The sequence below is a fragment of the Amblyomma maculatum genome, chromosome 1 (assembly GCF_055883805.1).
Source record: "Amblyomma maculatum isolate TAMU_Amacu chromosome 1, ASM5588380v1, whole genome shotgun sequence".
In the NCBI taxonomy this organism is placed as follows: domain Eukaryota; kingdom Metazoa; phylum Arthropoda; class Arachnida; order Ixodida; family Ixodidae; genus Amblyomma; species Amblyomma maculatum.
The window spans coordinates 56,550,092-56,572,344 of NC_139344.1; the positions used below are offsets into that span (position 1 = coordinate 56,550,092).

The following is a 22,253-nucleotide window of genomic DNA, read 5'->3' on the forward strand; positions in this document are numbered from 1 at the left end:
GAACAACTCTTGCAAAAAAAAAAAAAAAGCCGCTTTTAACATCCGCAACCGCCATAGCTTACACTGTGCTGCACGTTCAGCACAAGGAGGCCTTTCGCAAAAGAAAAAATTGCTGCTTCTTAACGTCCGCAGCCGCCATAGCATACGCTACGCCGCACATTCAGCACGACGGCAAGAATGAACGACTCCCGCAAGAAAGAAAGAAAAAAAAAGAAACTGCCGCTTCTTAGCGTCCGCAGCCGCCATAGCTTACGCATGTTCAGCACGACGACATGAGACACGCATCGCACGTCAACCGCCACGCGCAGAGCGTTCACAACACACACTGGAAAAAGCGTCTGCCACGGGCTGAGCTGGCTTGTCCGCACATGCATAGTGCGTGCTGCTGCGAACGAAGACCGGAAAGAGAGAGGATGGGGAGATAAAGCTCGGCAGAAGAATGGGCACACCCTTGCACTTCACTCTAACACGTTTTTCCCCTCTCCCGAACACCACAACTGCATTTGCTCTTTCTCGTTTCCTTCAAGCACATGGCTAGCAAACGTCATGTGCTGGCGCGCACCTTAGATGCGCGCGCCTTCGGGGAAAGGGCACGGCGCTGCCCTAGATCAGCCGTTGCCGAACTGTGCCCTCTCATTCCTTCTGCGCATGGCTTAAAACGTCACGCGGCAAACAGCCGAAGGTGATACGATCGTCTATGGGGAAGGTGCACTGTCCAATGTTTGGTGCGGAGTTCGATATACGATGCAGCGTTCCTATACTTTTACATGGGATTTTCAAGGAGATATTCCGTGAGTTCGATATAACCAAAATTCTAATTATCCGGGTTCGATGTATCCGGTTTCGACAGTATACCGATCAGGTAGTGCAATATTTGCCAAAGAAGGCAGAGGGGACTACCAGTTGCACAAGCAGAGCAAATGCACATGCAGAAATGCAGAACAACTGCCTGCTTGTTCATATTTTCAAGCAGAGCATTCCCGTTATTAAGCTCCCATCTAGTCATACAAAAGAAAAAAACGAGATGGCATTGAAGCTCGCACTAAGCAGAAAAAGCACTGTAATCTCAACATCTGAATGGCCCCTGACTGAATTAAGACATCTTCAGCGCCATAAAAAGCAAAATAAAATAAAACCTTGATACTTCGAGCTTGATGAATTTGAAATCCCAGTTTAAAAAAAGGATTTCTGCAGTCCCATTATTTGTTGCCGTAAACTTGACATGATAATTTGAAGGGGCAGCCTATACCAGCCCAGTTAATTCAATATGACGCCAATGCTTGATACACCATGTCACTCTAGCCACAAACTTGCGGTACAAGAAATTGCTCTGTGGGTAGGCTTGCGGACCGCTGAAGAGCGCACCTGCAGAGGAGATGACACGCTTCCCTGCACAGCAGCATAGATGCTCTTGGCACTTCATTATGGCAGAACTGGAAGTGTGTGTACCATGACATCACCATCCTCGCTCCATGCTTTGGTGGGTTGATTGCATGAAACACTGCCCCCCTCCCCCATTTATTATTAATTGTGCACTATACCTGGAGGGTCAGGTTATTTGCATCTCAGTTATCTTAACTAAGTCCTGTCACACAGCGTCCACCTTCCTTCACAAAAACGACCACATTAAATTTGGCTGCTTTATATGCGGAATGTAAAGTAGCTTCTTTGAACACAAGTGGCCAGCATGATGTGCACTACGACTGTGCCTGCTCCTGGGTTCATACGAAAATAAGCCAGGCTCTACAAAATTCAACATGTGTGCTATATGACCAGCTTGTTTGCTCTACTGTTCGCTTCTTCGTACAAGTGACGGGCGGCATGAGAGCAACTGCAAACAATAGTCTCGAGGGCAAGCGTGCACCACGGAATCCAAAACTACACGGCCATGCAGATTTGCTGAAAGCCAATCGGGCTGCACAGAGTAGCGTGGGAGCAAGGGGTGAAGCGCCCTATCATTTACTGCTGCTAGTGTCACAGCATTTTTATAATTAATCCACTGCTTCATCTCACTAGAAGCAAGTTGGGAGATAGGTGTAAGTGAGTATTTGAAATATCGAAAGGTTTTCAAACAGTACTTGCTATTTGATTGATTTGCCCCACACTTTCACCATTTGAACCATTCGTGAATAGCGAAAGTGCAATCGCGAACCTCCAAACCTTACGAAATTACAAATTTCTAGCTTATCCAAAGCTGGCGGCAGTATCCTGCACTTGTGCCATGATTTACGTATCTTGCTCTTTCCTCAAAGAAGTGATCGCCAGCATGCAGCGAAAACCTGTGTGGTAATGCGCTGACTATTGCGAAACACCACTGCACAGCCGATGCATTCTTGTGGGTCGAAAAACAAGGTGCAGCACCATGCACCATGTGTATATGTCTAGCCTCAAAACAGCTGATGACTGGCTGTAAGCCTGACTGGCACTGATCATGTCAATTTATATCACCACACGCAAGCACATGAAGACGATATGACTTGCAAAGGACAGCGTAAAGGGACAACAAAGTTGCACCCGACGTGCACTGCAATGGCTGTTTCGTGGCAACCATTTAGACCATTCTCAATTTTCATCAGAATCTAAAGCCAGGCACCTATGGCCACATTGGTGAAGAAAAAAACATACGAAAACAGCATCAGGCTTGAAGCCGTCCCGCGCAACTGCAATTGGGTACTGTGCAGCATGGTACAGGGGAATGTAAGGGTCCGGTTTCATTTTCGCGCCTCCGTGGTTTGTGTTTGAATGGTTAACACATTGTAGCATCCACTTGACCCCAGAAAACTTCTTAACCTCATCCACTCACCTAATTTTCTGCCGGATTCCCTTGGAATCCAATTGGTTAGTCTTAGCAACAACTGGTTATCCTCTCTTCGCATTACATGTCCTGCCCATGCCCATTTCTTCCTCTTCTTTATTTAGTTCCACTAAAATGCCATTAACTCAAATTATTTCTCTGACCAACTCTGCAACCTTTGTCATTAGCCTCTATGTTTCAGTCCCATAGGTGAATACTGGTAAGATGTGACTGCTATATATACTTTCCTCTCTTCAGCAATACTGGTAAGCGGCTAGTCATGATCACTATATTTAGTTAATGCTCAACAGGAACCTGTATGGTTCAATCAATACTTCAATAAGCACCCTAATGAAAGCAACATAGGGAATGAACGCATCTTAGATGTGCTACAGCCAAAAAATACCTTGGCCAGCCTTTGTACATCCTATCAACTGTGCATTCCTCACTGCATTTCCATGAAAGTGTTTCTCCAATAAAAACTATATAATACTACTTCGCAGCTAAGTCTTTAAAACTAAATACAAATTTTCGTCAGAAATGAAAGCAAACATGCATGTCAAAATGTTTAGCAAGGCACAAAACATTAAAATACCTGACATTAGCAGACACCATATCTGAATAGTTGTCATTTTCGTTTTCCAATTCAAGGGATGATGCCACAGAGTGATTAGATGCTCCTTCAGACACTGCTTCAAGATTGTCGCTTGTACCTAGGGAAAGCAAAAACATTTCACCCTTTAAAATACTTCACACAAAAACCAAATGATTGCAGAATGTGATTTTGAAGTGCTGAGAGCACAAAACTGAATTTTGCAATACCATAACAGAATACAGAACCCATCAGAGAACTATTTGGATGTTTTGAAACCAGCAGACAGCCCTGTAATGCTTATCGTAAAAATCTGCATATAATAACAGCTTTCTTTCCCGATTTCAGAAAGTCGAATTTCCGCATCATATTATATCGAGAGTCGAATAATTTTCAGCCCGATTTCATAGCTCTGGTCTCGTTATGACCTGACGCTATCAGGATCAAGTTTCCAGCAAGGGGAGGCACTATCCAGTTATGGTGTTGGTTGGCAGTTTCGATGGTTTTGGTTTTGACACAATTTCACCCTGCTAGACGGACATGAGACCGAAAGCAGGACAAGTGCACCTCGCTCGATGTGGCGGCAACTGTTGTTGGGACTGTGAAAGCAGCACTCAGCATTTTTAAAAAAAGATTGAATTGTACTGCATTGGGTTTTTTTGGCGCATAAGCAACTAAGGCTATCATGCGCCAGGAACAAGGTTTGTTTTTATTTTGTGAGTAAGGAGAATGCGGCGGTTGCACATCATTCGTCGACGCTCTACCGTTTGCTTGCCTGTGGTGCCTGTGGGTTATACCCTTCTCTAAACGAACTTTAATTTAACAAAAGCACTTAGTGCAATATCCGCCTCATTTTATCCTGTTTCACCTCGTATTTTTACTGAAAGTTGTTACCCAAGGCGCTCCCGTGCTCACTACTCAATGGTCATTGAAATCTGCCGTGTGGCAGTGGCACATCTTGATGACCCTCGAAAATTTCAATGGCTATTCATTCAATGGGCATTAAAACTGCCCTAACGATAGAGGCATAGGTTCATGGTGGCGGACGCTAGTTAATTCGCACATGGACGGGCCCGCTCCACTTAATTCAGAGGGGAAATTGTGTCAAGGTATGGAACAGCGCAGCCAGCGATCACCGAAAAGACCTCCTTGAAGATCCTTTCTCTTCACGGTGTGAAATCCTGATCAAGCATGTCGGCACAACAAGGGGAACACGAACCAGCGCACCAGGCTCATGGAGGTGCGCACCTATTTTCAACGCCTGGCACTGGAATTACAAGCGCGTACGCTTCGCGAGGCAACTCAAAAGTGCAGTGCAAAATGCTTTCGGTGAGCTTTCCTTGCTTGCACTACACGTGGATCAAACCCTTTATTTTTCCAGTTTTAGTTAGTTTAGTGGGGTTTAATGGCACATGAGCTACTAAGGCCATCATGCGCCAAATGCGAAGTTTAGTTTGTTATGCGTGTGATGGGTTTGAAAAGTTGGTTAAAAAATCTATAACTCATTTAAAAACTTTGCTTCTTTTAGGAATGCAACAACACATGATGTATTTACGAGTCATCTCCTAGAAGTAGGCGAGGATGGAAAGGAATGTGTTCGTTGAAGAATTGTGGGAAGTGTTTTTTTCTCATCTTGTCCAGTTTTTTGCATGAGCATAAAATGTGTATTATTGTCATCTCTTTTCCACACAGTCCACATGTCGGTCTTTCCTGTTTTGCGAGAATAAAGCTGTGTGAGCTGTGTGTGTCCGAAGCGCAGGCGACATACGATGACTTCAATAAAACGTTCTTGATAAAAGCATGACTTCCATTCCTCTATGGTAGGTTTTACGAAGTGCAGCTTATTTTTCAATTCTTTATTCCATTCTGACTGCCAGTTTTCTTTCAACTTGTAGTGCACTAACTTTAAGCTGTCCTTGTAGGGAATGCATACTTTCTTAATTGTTTCGTGTTGTGCTTGTGCAGCACACTCATCTGCTCTCTCATTGCCTTTAATTCCAACATGACTTGGAACCCAGCACAGTATTATGCTCTGTCCCTGTGCTGTGGCTTTTGCTATGTTTTGTATCATATTTCCAATCAATGGTGTACATGAATTTCTAGGGTGAAATGCTGTGAGTGCACTTAAGGAATTGGTGTAAATGACACTTTTCTTCATATTCTCGTTTATTGATTTTTCTACTGCTACGGCGATTGCATAGCACTTGGCAGTGAAAATGGAAGTGCACTGAGGTAACTTTACTATTTTTCCTTGTTTGCTTTCCACTATGGCACTGCCTACATAAAATGCTGTTTTAGAACCATCAGTGTAAAATGATTTATAATTTCTGTATTTATCACTGAGGGTCAAAAACTCTTGTAAAAGGTGTTTGTGTGGTGTCCGTATTTTGTGGAATTTTGTAAGTGTTAAGTCACATACATCGGGGAAACTGTACCAGGGCAGCAGTGGGTGGGGACAATGCGCAGCATTGGGTAGTGTATCGAGTATGCTTAATTCTTTGCACTTTTCTTTAAAAAGAAGTAGGAGCGGCTTGACTGCTTGAGGCTTATTATTAAACAGTGTCCTAGATAGGCATTGTGTAACTGTTGTGTAACAAAGGTGTTTCGGTAATGAACGAATTTTTAGGATGTACGAAAATGTAAGAATGGTTCTTCGGTATGCAAATGATGGCTCATTTGTTTCCACGTAAAGACTTTTAATTGGTGACGTCCTGTAGGCACCAGTGGATAGACGCAAACCTAAGTTGTGGACTGGGCGCAGTCGTTTCAGGTACAAGGGTCTTGCAGATCCATACACTATACAACCATAATCTAAGCACGAGCGAACAACAGAACGATAAATCTGCAATAGGCACGTTCTATCAGATCCCCAGTGTTTATGTGACAGGACTTTAAGTATGTTCAGAGATCGGGAAGCTTTCTTTTTGAGTGCGTCTATGTGGGGGAGGAAAGTCAGCTTTCTGTCGAAGGTAATGCCTAAAAATTTGTGTTCATGTCTTACAGGTAACACTGAATTTTTAAGATAGATTTGGGGATTGGTGTGCAGACCTCGTCTAAGTGAAAACAAAACGGCTACTGACTTCTGTATGGAGAACTTGAAACCATTTCTATCGGCCCATGTGGCTAGCTTATTTACTGTTAATTGAATTTGTCTCTCGCATGATGGCACACTGGAAGATGTACGTGCTATTTGCAAGTCATCGACATACACTGAGTACATGATGGACTTTGGAATCACTCTTGCTATAGAGTTCATTTTTATTATAAAGAGTGTGGTACTTAAGATGCACCCATGTGGAACACCATTCTCCTGTGTGAAATTTCTTGACAAGGTGGCACCCAGACGTACATGAAATAAACGGTGGGACAAAATGTAATTCAAGCATTTTAGCATTCTGCCGCGGATGCCAAGGTCTCCTAGGTCGTGCAGGATTACGAATCTTCATGTTGTGTCGTAAGCTTTTTCTAAATCAAAAAAGACTGCGAGGCAGTGGTGTCTGCGTATGAACGCTTCTCGGACTGTATTTTCTTAGCGTACGAAGTGGTCAGTCGTCGAAAATTTTTTTTAAAGCCAGATTGGTGGGTGTCAAGAAGTTTACGCGATGCCAGTGTAAACATGAGCCTAATATTTATGACACCCTCAAAGGATTCTGCGAGGCAATTCGTCAGGGCTATGGGTCTATAATTGCTTGGAGAGGTTGGTGATTTTCCAGGTTTCAATAAAGGAATAATAAAAGCCTTCTTCCATGCCATTGGTACTTTTCCCGACGTCCATATTTTATTAAAAAATTTCAGAAGCGCCTCAACTGCAGACTGAGAAAGATGGGCCAGCACTTGATAATATACTTCATCTGGGCCTGGTGCAGTCTGTTTACCTGAAGAGAGGACAAGATTTATTTCCTGTAGTGTGAAAAGACTGTTGTATGGCTCTTGAACATTTCCTGTTGTAGGCAGTTTTTGTCTTTTAATTTTGTTTCTATACTTTAAAAATGATTTCATATAGTGCGATGAGCTAGATACCATAAAAAAATGCTCGCCTAAAATGTTTGCTTGTTCTTCAATACTTTTCTGGGTATTTGGATCTGTAAGAAGGGGGACTGTGAACGGGGAGTACCTGCCATTTAATTTATTTACTTGCACCCACATATTTTTGGGTGTTACTCGACTGTTTATAGAGGAGATGTAGCGTTGCCATGATGCTTTCTCAGCATTTCTACGTACATAGCATGCTTTGGCTCTAGCTTTTTTAAAATTTATAAGATTTATAAGATTCTCCTGCGTGGGGTACCTACGGAATATTCCCCAAGCCTTATTTTGTTGTTTCTTCGCCTCCTTACAATCTTGTGTCCACCAAACTTTACAGTTTTGTCGCACTACTCCTGATGATTGAGGGATAGCAAGGCGTGCGGCAGCTATGATACAAGTGGTAAATTTCTCGTTTAGTTCATCAACATTAAAATCTTCTAATACAGTGTTTCTAAGGTAGCATTTGTGGTAAAAAGTTTCCAGTCAGCTAAGTGGAGCTTCCAACATCGCGGTTTTGTTGGAATGATTGATGGTGATGTTGTTAAAGTGATTATTATAGGTAGATGATCGCTCCCATGTGGATTGTCTAGGACATCCCATTTAAAATCACTAAATATAGAAGGGGAACTAAAATATAAATCAATTGAGCTCATTTTTCCTGAGCTTGGGGAGCAATAGTATCTCTTGCTGGGCTAGTTGGTGTGACACTGTATTTACACAAAGGAACATTTAGCGCTGTTTTTTCCTTTGGGTAAACACAATGTCTATTGGGGAGCAATATGTATGTTTTCCGGTCTTAAGCAGGCTAATGCTATTGCATAAGATAAAATCCTCCAAAATCTTGCCCCTTGTGTTAGTTTTTTCACTCCCCCAGAACGGAGAGTGGGCATTAAAATCTCCAGCTAATAAATATGGATTTGGCAGTTGGTTTAAAAGTTCTTCAATATCATGAAGTGTTATTTTGAAGTATAGATCTATATAAATACTGCAAATTATGATGGTTTTGGATGTAAGAAGTGTGGCAGCTACTGCTTCTAGCCGAGTTTGGAGCCTGTGTTCACGGTCTGCGATATGGCTTTGGATTATTATAGCAACATCGCCCGACAGCCTGCTTGTATGCTCTCGGTCATGGCGGAAAACTTTGTATTTTTTTTTAGGATATTTGTGTGTTGGAGACTCAGATTCGTTTCCTGTAAGCACAAGGCCACAGGTGAATATGTCGCTAATACAGTCGAACCCGGATATATCGAACTCGAAGGGGATCGCGAAATAGTTCGATATATCGATAATTCGATATACAGAAATCGGCTTGTGACGGCACTTACGATGCGAAAAAACGATACCGTATTTGTCGCGTGATCACCCTACTCGCATAATGAACCCACCCTCTGCTTTTGCACCCAGAATTTGAAAAAAAAAAAAAAAAAAAAAAAAAATGAGTGAAGGCCAGCTCGCTCACATGCAAGCGATCGAGCGATCTTCGCGACGAGCGGCAGCGACAGAGCGAAAAATTTCAAATTTGTTGGAACTGCGTCCCTCTCGCTGCTCAAGCCACCGCGGCCACCACGGCAGAAATCGCGAGCGTTTTCGCTTGCATGTCGATGGCACGCGTCACTCCGTTTCGGTCGTCTACTCCACAGCTCATTTCTTGGCAGCGTGCCAAGATGCTGCGCAGCGATAACGTCGGGGCGCGTTTATCTTTTGATAGTTCCTGCGGTGGCGGGGAGCGAACTTGGCAGAGTGCCCGTGATGGCTTGATTGCACAAGCCTGGTTAGATTTATCACGCCGCGCTTGGGGTGGGCGTCATAATCGCAGCAGCTGACCGCGTGCTTTCGTTGATTCATACATGCAAGGATGAACGACTCCTGCAAAAAAAAAAAAAAAAACCCTGCCGCTTCTTAACAGCACAAAGATAAGAAAGGATGACTCGCAAAAAATAAAAAGAGAAAGGTGCCGCTTTTTAACGTCCGCAGGTGCCACAGTCAGCTGCCGCACGCAAAGGGTTAGCAACACACGCTGGAGAAAGCGTCCCGACACCTGTCTGAAAACGGGCTGAGCTGGCTTGGCGCATGCGTAGCCCGTGCTGAAGGAGAGAGATAGCTCGGCAAAAGGATGGGCACACCTGCGCACATGGCTTGCAAACGTCATGTGTTGGTGCGTGGGAAACGATAACTGGAGATGGGTGCGCCTTCGGGGAATGGGCGCGGCGCTGCCCAGACTAGCCGTCGCCGAACTGTCCCCTCTCATTCCTTCCGCGCGTGGCTTGAAAACGTCACGCGGCAAACGTCCAAGGGTGATGCGATCGTCTTTGGGGAAGGCACACTTTCCAGTGCATGGTGCGGAGTTCGATATATCGAACGACCGGTGAAATTAAGTTCGATATATGACGCGGCTTTCCTGTACTTTAACATGGGATTTTCAAGGGGATATTCTGTGAGTTCGATATAACCAAAATTCGATATATCCGGGTTCAATATAACCGGGTTCAACTGTGTCCTTTATGTCACATAAGTTAAGTAGTCCTCTGCAATTCCAGCTTATTACAAAAGCCATATTATTTTATGAGCAGGTAGGGAAGTAGGTTGTTTTTGGCCCGGTAATTCGGGCTTTGTCCTTTTTCCGATCCAAGGAGCACCGCCGTGATGCAGGACTACCCTGGGTTGTCGTGTCCATTGCATCTTCAGATGCGCTGGACGACCATGGACAACGCACGGGAATGTCTGAAACAGGCCTCGCCGTGTGAGGGGAGGCCTTTGGCCCCGCTGACCTGGAGGGTCGCGAAACCTGTTTTGGAGGTAGTGGAGCAGCGCCAGCTGCAACCACAGGGGGCGCGGATGGCCCTACGCCAGAGCCACTAGATGTGACCTGGGCAGATGCCGAGGTCTGCGATGATGCTGCGCCCTGTTGCATCATCACAGAGTAAGTTGGATTCTGCACCAACGAAAGCCGCTTTCTTGCCTCTCCGAAAGTGATATTCTCAGTGACTTTCAAGGTAACAATCTCTTTTTCCTTTTTCCATGTAGGGCAAGATCGTGAGTATGCTGGATGATTGCCCTCACAGTTTACGCTAACGTTTGCTTCGGTGTAACAGTTGTCAGTGCCATCTTCATTAGAGGCACATTTTGCACAGGTGAGGCGGCCACGGCAGCTCTGGGAGCTGTGGCGTGGGTTGGGTTGGGAATGTACTGTCTGAGTTTGAGCTTTTGATAACCTATTTCAACTGAGTCAGGAAGGGTGCTCAGTGCAAATGTCAGCACGATGTGTTTAGTTTGAATCTCGTTATTGTCTCTCCTGATTTTGATTCGATAGACATTGGTTACATTTTGGTCCCTGAGTCCTTCTAGTAATTCCTCCTCAGTCAGGTATTTGAGATCATTATCTGAAATGACTCCACGAACTGTATTCAGTGACCTGTGGGGGCTGATTGAGACAGGGATGTCTCCGAACTATGTAACGGTTGTTAGTTTTTTGCTCTGATGGTTATAAAGCACTTCTAGGAAGAGGTCACCATTTGGTAGTTGCTTGATTTTGTAACCCTGACCTATGGCACCTGTGAGCGTCTTTGTCACTAGGAATGGCGAGATCTGACGGGCAGTTTTTTCTGGGTGTTCAGAGTGCACGACGTGGAAGCAGGGAAAGCTGTTGACATGTTTCGTGAAGAACTTGTTTGTCACATCGGTGCGCCCTCTCTTAGAGGGAGGGCGATCAGTTTCAGAAAGAGAAGAGGCCATGTAATTCAATTTTTTTGGTTATGATGCCAGCCACCCACCATGGAGTCCAACAAGGGGACGGAACAGGAGCTTGAAACAAGCACCCTGCCCACGTCAGCTGTACATCTTAACTATAACCTAATATGGCTTACATCTTAACTATAACCTAATATGGCTCAGCTCTGGGTAGTCAGCCACACAAGGTTAACCCTCGCCGCCGGGAAGTAAGGAAAAACCAAGAAGAGAGTAGAGGACAGGAGAGTTGTACGCTAGATGACAGGAAAGTGAAAGATGGAGGGGAGGACAGGAAAAGGCGACTGCCGATTTCCCTTGGGTGGGTCAGCCCAGAAGTGCCGTCTATGGGAATCGTGGGCCAAAATGGTGTGTTGCCTCCACCGAGGGGCCTTTTGAGGTCCAAAACCTCGGCATCAGCTCAACCACCAGGATCCCCTTTTCCCCAGGCACGGCGATGGCATGCACGGCTAGGCGTGTCACACAGTACACGCAAACATCTGCTTCAACAGATGCCCCCTGAGATTTTTCCAGTTTTGCTATCCTGGAATTAGACCCCGTATTATATATGCGAATTTTTACGTCACTTTTTCTAAACAACAAAATGCAAACACAGAATACAATGTTGCTTCAGTCCTCATTGATCTGGATGGTGCAATGAATTTAGCCTGCAAATGCAAGTACAGAAGTTTGAGGACATGCCAGTCTTCGGCCTAATTTTGCCCATGGTTGGCAAAACACTAAGGCTTCTTTCAATGCAGGGGTCATTTATTCCAGTTGCTCCCAGTGATATGCACTACAATGCTGCTTGTTTGCAGAGCTCTTCTTGTTTTCACCTAAGCTGCCACTTGCTTTAAGGTACTGCAGATTTTGGCTTTAAAATTTGGAAGCCCTAGTAAAAGAAAGCAAACAAAAAATCCAACGTTAAGAAAACAATAATCCTAGTTCAGCATCACTACCTCAGATTGCCGATTACTATGATACCAAGATAGATGCTCTAACCCTAGCAGATCATGAGGGAGAAAAAAGGGTCATAAACATAGGCTAAAATGCATGGATGGAATAGGGCCTACCCTGTCCCCTTAAGGAGGCATACACCTCAAGACTGAGCAATCTATACTTGTTCTGAGAGACATTGGCTGCAGGAAGCACTGCCTGTGTTCCAGGAACTCCAAGTGTGCACTCACTAACACATGACCATTACACTAAAGTCCCGCAGTCCTGACCATCTTATTTTACCTTATCTCAGGGAAGATCAAAAAAGATAATGAAGCATATTGGACAAAATGAAATTCTTGAACGGCATTTTACTGGACTAAAAAAAAATGGGTCTGAGTGCTACTGCAAGTGTAATGCAAATATATAGTAGTATAAGGTTGTTTCTCAATGGAAACACAGGTGATTACCTATGGACTCCTGGTCTTGCGAAAGCGAAAACCTGGTCCTTTTTTCTATTGTCTCTACGGCAGCACCATCACAGGCATCAGCTACAGCACGTTCAACATTCATCCGTACACGTGTCTGCCGTTTCTGCTGCTCCATGCTCAACACCTGCGAATTGGAAGCCCAGATTTAAGTTGAATTGTATAACCTTACAATGATGTCAGTGCTATGACGTGTGTACTTATTCAATGAAATATCACGAGTCGCACCACAGGCTGCAAGCACTGGTAACTGCAAGTGAGTTTCATAAGAAGCACACAGTCTATATGGCCCACTTTCACAACTCCAAGGGATGCACCATCATTAGCTTTTGTAAACCAGTGACAGCCCTTTGAATAATAACAGCATGACAGCTTGCACGCCAAACTCTAAGCTGCAGCTGCAAAGCCAATTACACTACTAAAGATTACAAAACATTCAGAACTTCCGTTATTAGATTTAGAATAATAGTTAATTCCTACCTCAAAATATATGATTCAAAGTCTTCTGAAACTCTAGCCACTAAAAACGATAACATTTATTTAATTATGGATATGTTTCTTAACAAGTTGGCACGAACACAGGGCTCTTGCAAGGTGTCATCAGCTCTGCAACAACCAACAGTGTCTGGTGCTGCCGTGGACCGTCGATGTCATCATGCTACTTGCTCTGAAGTTTCCAGATTATAATTCAATCAACAATGCTACAGCACATCTGTATCAAGCCAGTTTATAATATTCTAAGAGTTTAAACTGACATGAATCCACAGTACAAGCAAATGTTCACAGGAAGGATAGAGAACAAAAATATCAGAATATTAAGAACACTTGAAAGAATGTGACAAGAAGTTGTAGGCACTTCTGTCATGCTAGGTGATAACTGTACACTACCAGCAGTGAGAACATAGTAATGTTTTAGGGCAAATAAAACGGAAACAATGACACTGGCAGAAAAGGGCAACTCCTATTCAGAATATTTGAACTTCTACTAAGAACTCACTCAACAAAATTCAACACTCATAAAGTACCCATTTGTACGTCCATTCCACCTGAACATGTGCAGAGTCAATTACTCTTAGCCTATAAGCACAGGTCGCGTCACTGACTGACAGTATAAAAAAACTGGCTCAAAAATAAAGCTGTGTATATAAATGTCACTTGCTGATCAGGGAGGTCTCAAATTAGGTAGCCCCACTTTGGGAGATAACGAAATAACAGGTTGCCAGAGCAAGCACTCAAAATGTAAACATAATTTGTATTTTAGGATTAATGACCTCAGCTGACCCAAAGCCAGGAAGAATGGTAAAAAAGATTCCACAGTAAAACTTCACTGATACGTTTCCAGTTCATATGGTTTCAAATTTCACACGCTCAAAATCGTGGGCAGTAAAAAATCTCCAATAAAGTGAAATGATTTCTCTCCCAGTTAATATGCTTCTGGATAACACGATTTCCCAAATTTCAACAAACTGTGGTCATATAATACATTTTGCGATTAACCGGACATGTGCTAATGAGCGGTCGCAACAAAAAAACTGATCAGTGGTGCTCACCCGCCGCATTTGCTTTCCTGCAGTGCTTGGGCGAAAATGGGGGAAGCATCAAAGAAAACCAACGAGCCAGCAGCAATGAGTGGCTTCTTTGCCACGCCTTAGGGGCATAAAAGTGAACCATTTGATAACTACAACTATTCGCATACAAGTGGCCAGGCCAGGGAACACAGCATGAGCAAAAACATGGCGTTTATAAGTCATTGCGATGGCTTCTCCATGTCATTGGTGCGAGGGAGCAAAGCATCCAGAAGTAACTTCTACGAACCGGCTTTATTACTAAAACTCTTTTGTGCTTAGGTCAGCGCAATTACGGACCGAATTCTGTGAGAGCTAAAAAAGAGTTCTGCTTACTGGATGTCTCTCAGTGCTAATCGATACTTTTATGCAGTGAATGCCTCATTTCTAAATGCCTTTGCACCTCATTTAGCAGTTAAATTTTTCAGAATCTGGCAGTTCTGATCATACGTTTTTCCAGATAATATGCTTTTTATCTCAGCAATAAAAAAAAAAAAAAAAAAAAAGAACGTATCAATGAGGTATTACTGTACATGAAAAGAACCAAAATAGACCCTACCGCGGTGGATCAATGGATAGAGCGCTTGACTGCTGAGCCCAAGAACGAGGGATCAAATCCCCGCCATGGTGGCGGCCTTTTGGTGGAGGCAAAAAGCGAGGCATCCGTGTGTGATGACACAGGTGAGGCATCAGTGCATGCTAAGAGCCCCAGGTAGTCAAAACTTCCGGAGCCCCCCACTATGGTGTCCCTCATGGCCTTAGTCCCTTTGGGATATTAAAACCTATACAGCAAACCAAACCAAAACCAGTGAAATAGCCTGGCAACATGGCAGTGCCCTCTGAAGCAGGGAGCAGTCGCTTCACCACCAATTCATCAATACAAGTTCGCTGAGTCTCACCCTTAATATCCTCTAAGCATGACTCGCTATTAAAATAAATGGCACAGGCCAACGTTGTGTGCCGTCAGGGCACGTTGCAGCGAAGCACATCTCCAATTTTGAAGGAGAGCGCTTCGAAGTCGACAAGCCCTACCCCAGAGTGGTATTCTGTGCTGGGAGCTTTAGGGTTAGGGCGCTAGGGCATATCAAGCATAAGCATCGCTTTACAGCCCCAATTCATGGCTCCGAGTTGCCGTAACTTCTTTGGTTTGTGGCAAATTTGGAATTAAGCATTCCAGCAAAGCACAAAAAACCTTAAAATTCACTGGGCTGGTGAAAGCGGACGCTTTGAATTGTACGATTAAACTTAAATTTGAAATTACGGGGCACCAGAAATTCTTCGAAATTTGGGATTTCAAATTAAGCAAATTCAAATTATCGAGGTTTTGCTGTATGTCCAAATTTGTCCAATTGAGACATCTAGAGTATGAAAACATTTTTTTTTTCTAACCTGCAATGTCTGTCCTGTGCATAAACAAATCTTGTTTATGACATTTGCTTCAGCAGGATGCAGACTACACAGGATGCTACTGGCGCTATGATGCCTGTCTTCAGTGCGTTTTTGTTTTGGACGTGTTCCCTACAATGGCTCAAAACATACTGCATTACCTTCTGGTTCATGCCAACAGTGGCTAGGGGAAGTTAGTTCACTGCTGCGGCACTGTTGTACGAAGTCTATGACCTATCTACCTTTAACGATAAGTGGTTTCTAATGACCTGGGTCATTGACCTTCTAGAAGCTGAGACATGCCATTCTTGTGGCAGTTTTCTCTCTTCACGAGATAAATAGCGAGAAACTGCCTGACGACTTTCGATGCAGTTACAGTCCAGCCCACTTATAACATCCGCATATATAACGAACGCTCGCTTAGTACGAACGAGGGCGGTGCTACCGTCAAAATATATATTGGGGCAATGGCACAGTGTCTCACATAGAACAAACTGTTGTGGCCTCAACACTTGGTTAGAGCGAACTCTAAGCTGTCGGGCCCCCGTAGTTGACTGAGCCGGCGGTGTTTGGCACGGTTTCGCGCGACTGCGAACCCGCGGCAGGCGAATTTCGCGCACTTTGTTCCCCTGACATGACGCGAACACAGAGCGCACAAAGCATCCCCCAGCGCTCCTTTGCGAGTAAAATAAAGTAAAAAAAAAAGAAGCGCGCGTTGAAAAATGAAAACGAAAAAGCGTGCGTGCGCGGTGACTAAAGAGAAAGTGGCGCCACCCGCGTCGCTGTGATTCATCCACGTGATCTGCGTCGGCCAATCCGTAAAGTCAGGCGCCTGCTCTACCGGCTCAAACCGGTTCTCCATTTGTTGTTCCGTTGCCACCCCGCGCTGAGGGCATTGCGCCGTCGATTCTTTCTGTGCGATGGCACTGTGTTGACATCGTTGCCGCATCCGTGCCTTTCCCAGATCGAGGAGTTGAAGGCTGCCTCAACACGCGAGCCCAAGGGCTTGACTTGCGCCTGGTGCGATGGAGGACTGTACGCAGACTTCTTCAGGTGCTAAAAGGAAAGCTGTCGACATCGCAAGGAAGATGGCCATTGTTAATGAACTTGCTCAAGGTGCAAAAAACTGTGAACTGGTGAAGAAGTACGGACTGTCGAAATCGACCATTTCAACCACTGCTAAGGGCAAGGAAACTATTCTTGGTGCTACCATGAATGCCGACCCAACGACTAGAAAGTGCCTTCGGAAGGCGACCTACGCGGACGTTGAGGACGCACTGCTGAAGTAGTTCGCTGACGCCCGGTCTCACAACATTCCGATCAGTGGACCGCTGATGCTCTCCAAGGCTAAAGACTTCGCCTTCCTTTCGGACTTTCCCGATTTCAGCCCAGGCAATGAATGGCTCCACCGGTTTAAGGCTCACCATGGAATTGTTTTCAAGGCGGTCGTCGGCGAGGCCGCGTCTGTGAACAATGAGGAAGTCGATGCGTGGCTTTCCGACAACCTCCCAACAATCACTAGCTATGCTCCACGGGACGTTTACAATGCCGACAAGACTGCGTTATCAGATGTTGTCATCTAAAACGCATGCCTTGAAAGGCGACAAGTGCGCAGGAGGGAAGCACAGCAAGTTGTGCATAACCGTTCTTCTGTGTGTCAATATAGACGGCAGTGACTGGCGGCTGCCGTTAGTCATTGGACAAGTCACGTAAGCCGCGATGCTTTGGAAGCTACGTGCCCGTATGCTACAGGAACAATACAAAAGCCTGGATGAGTCGTGACTTATTTGCCGAGTGGCCTGTCGAGTACTGCGACATGGCACGAAAAAACAGGAAGGTCCCGCTCGTGCTGGATAACTGTGCAGCGCACCATGTGCAGCCTTTCTTGAGTGCGGTGACAGTGCTCTCTTGCTTCTAAATGCAACCTGCAAAATTCAGCCGCTGGATATGGGCATCATTCATGCGTTCAAGGTGTGCTACCAGCGGCACGTCATCCAACGCTTGTTGATCGCGATTGATGCTGCCATGCCAGTTCGCATCAGCTTGCTTGCCACCGTGGAATGTTGAAAGCGGCGTGGATGGAACTCAAAGCGCAGTGCATAGCAAATTGCTTCCGCAAGACGGGTTTTATGGGCCCAGGCACCAAGGACACCATAGATCACCCACCGGAAGGCCGGTCGCACGAGGAATTGTGGCAACGCATCGTTGACACGCAGCTGGCCGGACCTGACGTTGCCTGGGACGATTTCGTTTCTGCTGATGACGACACCGACATTGCGGAGCCATGCACTGACGAAGCTATTGTGCGTGAATGCGAGCCCTTCCTGACTGCCCAGAGACCGACGAGGATGATGACGAGGATGCTGCTCTACCGCCGGTTGCTGTGAATGCTTCAACCGCGATCGGTTACACTGTGTCGCTTAAGGAACTCGTGTGCAGCAGAGGCCTTGGCGATGAACATATTACCGCGCTGGAAAAATAGAAACGGCAGTGATGCGATCAGCTTTGAAGAAGTAGACATGCATCACGGACTTTTTTCAAAAATAAAGTTAACTTTCGTCTCGCTTGCTCTTTTTGCCCGTATTATAGGTGGTTCACTTACTACGAACTTTGGATACAACGAACAAATGCTGCGTGACGATCAAGTTCGTTATAGGTGGGCTGGACTATATATTGTTCTCCACGAAAACCTTTGCCTTCTTGGTTCTAAATCTGCGCAATCTGTAGTTCAGTTACCTGCTCGAGCAAGTGCACAGGTTTTGAGCTCGGGAAGCAAGATCGCGTTTTAGGATAGAAAGATTAACATCTATGTTGTCTGAGGATGACTTGGCTCTGCGATAGCTGCTGCAGCGCCGCCAGGGACCAACAGTGAAACGACATATTGTGGTGGGGCAAGTGGTCATAAAGCCACTTTACCAAAAAGGGCTGACAACCGCCCCTCAGTCTACTGTAACCACACAAGTTGTACAAAAGAAGAGCGCCGTAATTTACTCATAGTTTTTTTTTTTCCTTTTCTTGGAACGCGACGAGCCAGAGCTCGATAAGAGCAGGGGAGCAGCAACTGCGCGCATGCATGTAAACACGTGCTTGAATGCAGTGTGGAGCAGACGACGTGGCCACGTTGTGTGGATATCTTTCCGGTATCTCTACGGAGGGCGCTGACACACAGACTGCCGTAGCGCTCTCTTGCCGAGGTTATCTCCCCTATGCGGCTCGCACAAGCACATAGCTTGTGCTTCGTGACCTAGGTCAGCTGAGTGAGACTGCATGGCAAAGCCACCAATTCCAGTCTAAATTCGCAATATGTGTATGTAGATGCTGGGCAATGGAGACCTGTAGTTTGGGACAATGCGAAGAAAAGCGATAGGTGGTGAATGAGACCAACAGAGGCGATCTTGTGCAGGTAGCTGTCGTAGTTTTAGGAGCAGGTACTAGAATTGGGAATGCGTTTAGGCTAAAATGGTCTCCAAAAAAAGCATTTTTTTTTTTTTTGCTGATGCAAGTTATAAGGATCAAAAATTTAAGTGCAACAGAGACAACACACAGACAAGATAGGACAGGACTTACGCTTAGCACAAGTCCTGTCCTATCTTGTCTGTGTGTTGTCTCTGTTGCGCTTAAATTTTTATAGCTATGCACCAACCTGCCCCGCTAAGTGTCTTACTAAAGTTATAAGGACTTCCAAAAATAGCTTTGCAGATGGCTATTTCAGAACCACTGTACTAGATGATTTCAAGAAAGCATCCAATGTCAAAGTGTGGTGTCCTACATGCTGTCAACTTTGGAAATGTAAGAATGCAATGTTCAATTGCATCTAGACACTCAGAAGGGCTACCCTCGGCACATGCTGTAACTCTCCTCCTCCTTCATGTACACAGGAAGGAAAAATTCATGCATTTTTTTTCACTTTGGCCTGCCATTTCATAGTAAAATGACCTCCTTCAATACTGCCTATGAGATGGACACTTTCAGTCATCACAGCCCTCGAATGTCAAAGCTTTTTGCACTATGTATGCATGACAGAATTTTATGCAAAACAATCACACCAACACACTCTGCTCAGCACTCAGGGGACAATTCTAACAAGATACTGACAATAATAAGGCTGCAGGCTAGAAGGGCATGCACGATAAGTGTGAAGGGAGAGTAATCTAGTGAAGCAGACACGGCTGCTTTCCTTCTTGTTTCATGAGACGTAATTAGACCTAAAGAAAGTTTGACACATTCCTGAGAACCAGCACACAACGCCAACCATGTCTGGCAGTATAGTGTCTGGCACGTCTGGCAGTATAGTAGTATAGTGTAGGTAGGATTGCAAAGGTGAACCACTGCTATGCTATAATGTAAAGTTCAGCATATAGATATCCTCCTTTGCATAACAACATTACAAGAGCGGCTGGACAAGACAAATAATAAAAGCAGCAGCTGATGTTCTGACCAAAACTCAATGCTGCAACAGAAGCAACAAAAGCAACTTCAACATAAAGAGTTTTTGTATTTTTTAGAAACCTAGTATGGAGAAAATATGTACTGCTTAATGTATGGCTCTTGAGTTGGCTACCAGGTGCAAAGCCTGCAAGATCCTACTCATCGAGTGAAACATTTCAGGGCAGCTGCACAAGAAAGGAACTTAAAACTCTAACAGACCTGTACAGTGGGTGTACCTCATTCATTTTACTATTTCATTAATTGCTCAAAAAAGCAAAAACCCTATTACAAGCCTTACCTTATCTTCACTAAGCATGCCAGGGCACTCAAGTGTGAAATCTGGCATGGGTATCACAAGGACTTCTTCAGGCTGAGAATCCAAGACCGCTGAATCATCATCTCCATCCACACCTTTCTTAGGCGCTGAAGCTGTATAGGGATTGTCGTGCAATTTATAAGGACAGTGTTTTCATCAGTGAAATTCAACGAATTCTTCATGTGTTAAGAGCAAAACAAAATACAAGCAAATGGAAACCCCAAACTACTCTGACGTAATGAATATGGCAAACAAACGCTGTTGCTAGAAGCCCTGACAATAAAATATTAAAAGATTCACAATTATGTGTAGGCAGAATTGGCCCCGCCAGGGCGGTGCAGTGGTAAGACGCCCGACTACTGTGCCGTAGTACCCGGATTCGAACCCGGCCTCGGCGGCTGCGTTTCGATGGAGGCGAAATGAAGAGGCGTCCATGTGTTGTGCGATGTCAGCGCACGTTAAAGATCCCCAGGTGGTCGAAATTACTCTGTAGCCCTCCACTACGGCTCCTCTTTCTCTCTTTCCACTTTAACTCCCACCTTCCTCCCTTCCCCTACGGCGCGGTTCAGGTGTCCACAGAAACAAGTGTGACAGGTACTGCGCCTTTCCCTTCCTATGAACCATTTAGAGAGAGAGAATTGGCAAGTTCATACTTTTACTCAGTCATTTAAAGATGGCAATTTACAGCTATATATATACAGAGCAAATTTTTGTTTCCAATGCAGAAAACAACAGAACACTGAAAATGAAAAGAAAAAGCAGTTCAGAGTCAAAATTGCAGCATTATAACTTGTCCAAGCTGATATCCTGAGGTTCCAGCACATCCTTTGCTCAATAAGACAGGCACATAAACTCATTAATCATGACAACAGAATCAATCTAGCAACCTTCAAAACTGACTTGGCCCCCAGTAAGCTCAACAGCTTTATACCCCGGTCACACGGCACTTCGCCAAGGTTTTCACTTCAAAGGAGATTTATTGCTCTAAAGGGGCAAAACCAAAAAGAAGCAGCGGCAAAGCTACATGGCAAGTGCAAAGGAGATAGATACGATGATAATGATAATCGATGCAACCCCCCTTAGCGCCATCTGTCGACCGGCAAAATCACTTTAAATATATAGAACAGTTCAACAAAACTTTGGCAATATGAAGTAAATAGTACATTAGCCAGCAAATACTCTCCAACGAAAAATGAGCGCACAATAAAAAGGGCAATGAAATAAAAACACTGCATGGAAAGCAACATTGATGGAAAGCAAAGCATGTGTGTATCGATGCGGCTGCTGAAAACAATTGAAGAGCTATCTCAACCATCTAGATTATTAAAGTTCATTGTAATGTGAAATTAACCCTTGTATAAAATTAGGCTTAGATATAATATCCAAACTATATTTGCGCCAACGTTCTTGTCTTGTGAGCTCGCTTGCTGGTGCTCATGTTTGGGCTGCTCCTTTACGCAGCTTAAAGGCCGCTAACAACTGCCTTTCCCGCCACGGGCCTTTTTCGCAAAGGTCTCAAGACTTTGCTATGTAGTTGCACGCCAACCACCTTTGGAGCAAATAACCTTAATCCCAAAGGCCTTACAAGTGCCCGTGTGACAGGGGTATTAGCCCATGCCTGAGATGCACCCAGCACTAAGTGTAAGTCTCAGTGTGAGCAAAATGAGGCACTAGTGTGCGAGAATCTCATTAAAACTTAAACTAATTTAATGTGAATCTGTACAAGCTCAAGTGAACCCCATAAGAACCAGATTTTAGAGCAATACCCTAAATGAAATAGAGGCGTTTTATTCCGCCTTTGCTCGGCACCGTTGAGCACAGCGACATCAATGGCCACTTTCAACAGCACTGATGGACGCTGCTCTAGTCACAAGCCACAACACGCATGTCAACTGCAAGCCAGCACAAGAAAACTGGCTGCCTCCAGCTCAGTTTCATCATTCTCCTCTGTTGGCTTCACAAGCAATGACACCCTATCGTTCCCTGGTCACACTGTTTG

General features: G+C 44.8%; 1 protein-coding gene across 3 annotated transcripts in view; it reads right to left on the bottom strand.

Moving 5' to 3' along the window:
• Gapvd1 (GTPase activating protein and VPS9 domains 1) overlaps window positions 1-22,253 on the bottom strand; it is a 120,218-nt gene that overhangs the window by 72,503 nt on the left and 25,462 nt on the right. For all 3 annotated transcript variants that reach the window (XM_084588183.1, XM_084588182.1, XM_084588184.1), the window contains exons 7-9: window positions 20,237-20,367; window positions 12,542-12,686; window positions 3,390-3,507 (exon numbers count right to left, since the gene is read on the bottom strand). In XM_084588183.1, the coding sequence (XP_084444309.1) occupies window positions 3,390-3,507; window positions 12,542-12,686; window positions 20,237-20,367 (394 nt within the window). The remainder of the gene's footprint in view (window positions 1-3,389; window positions 3,508-12,541; window positions 12,687-20,236; window positions 20,368-22,253) is intronic.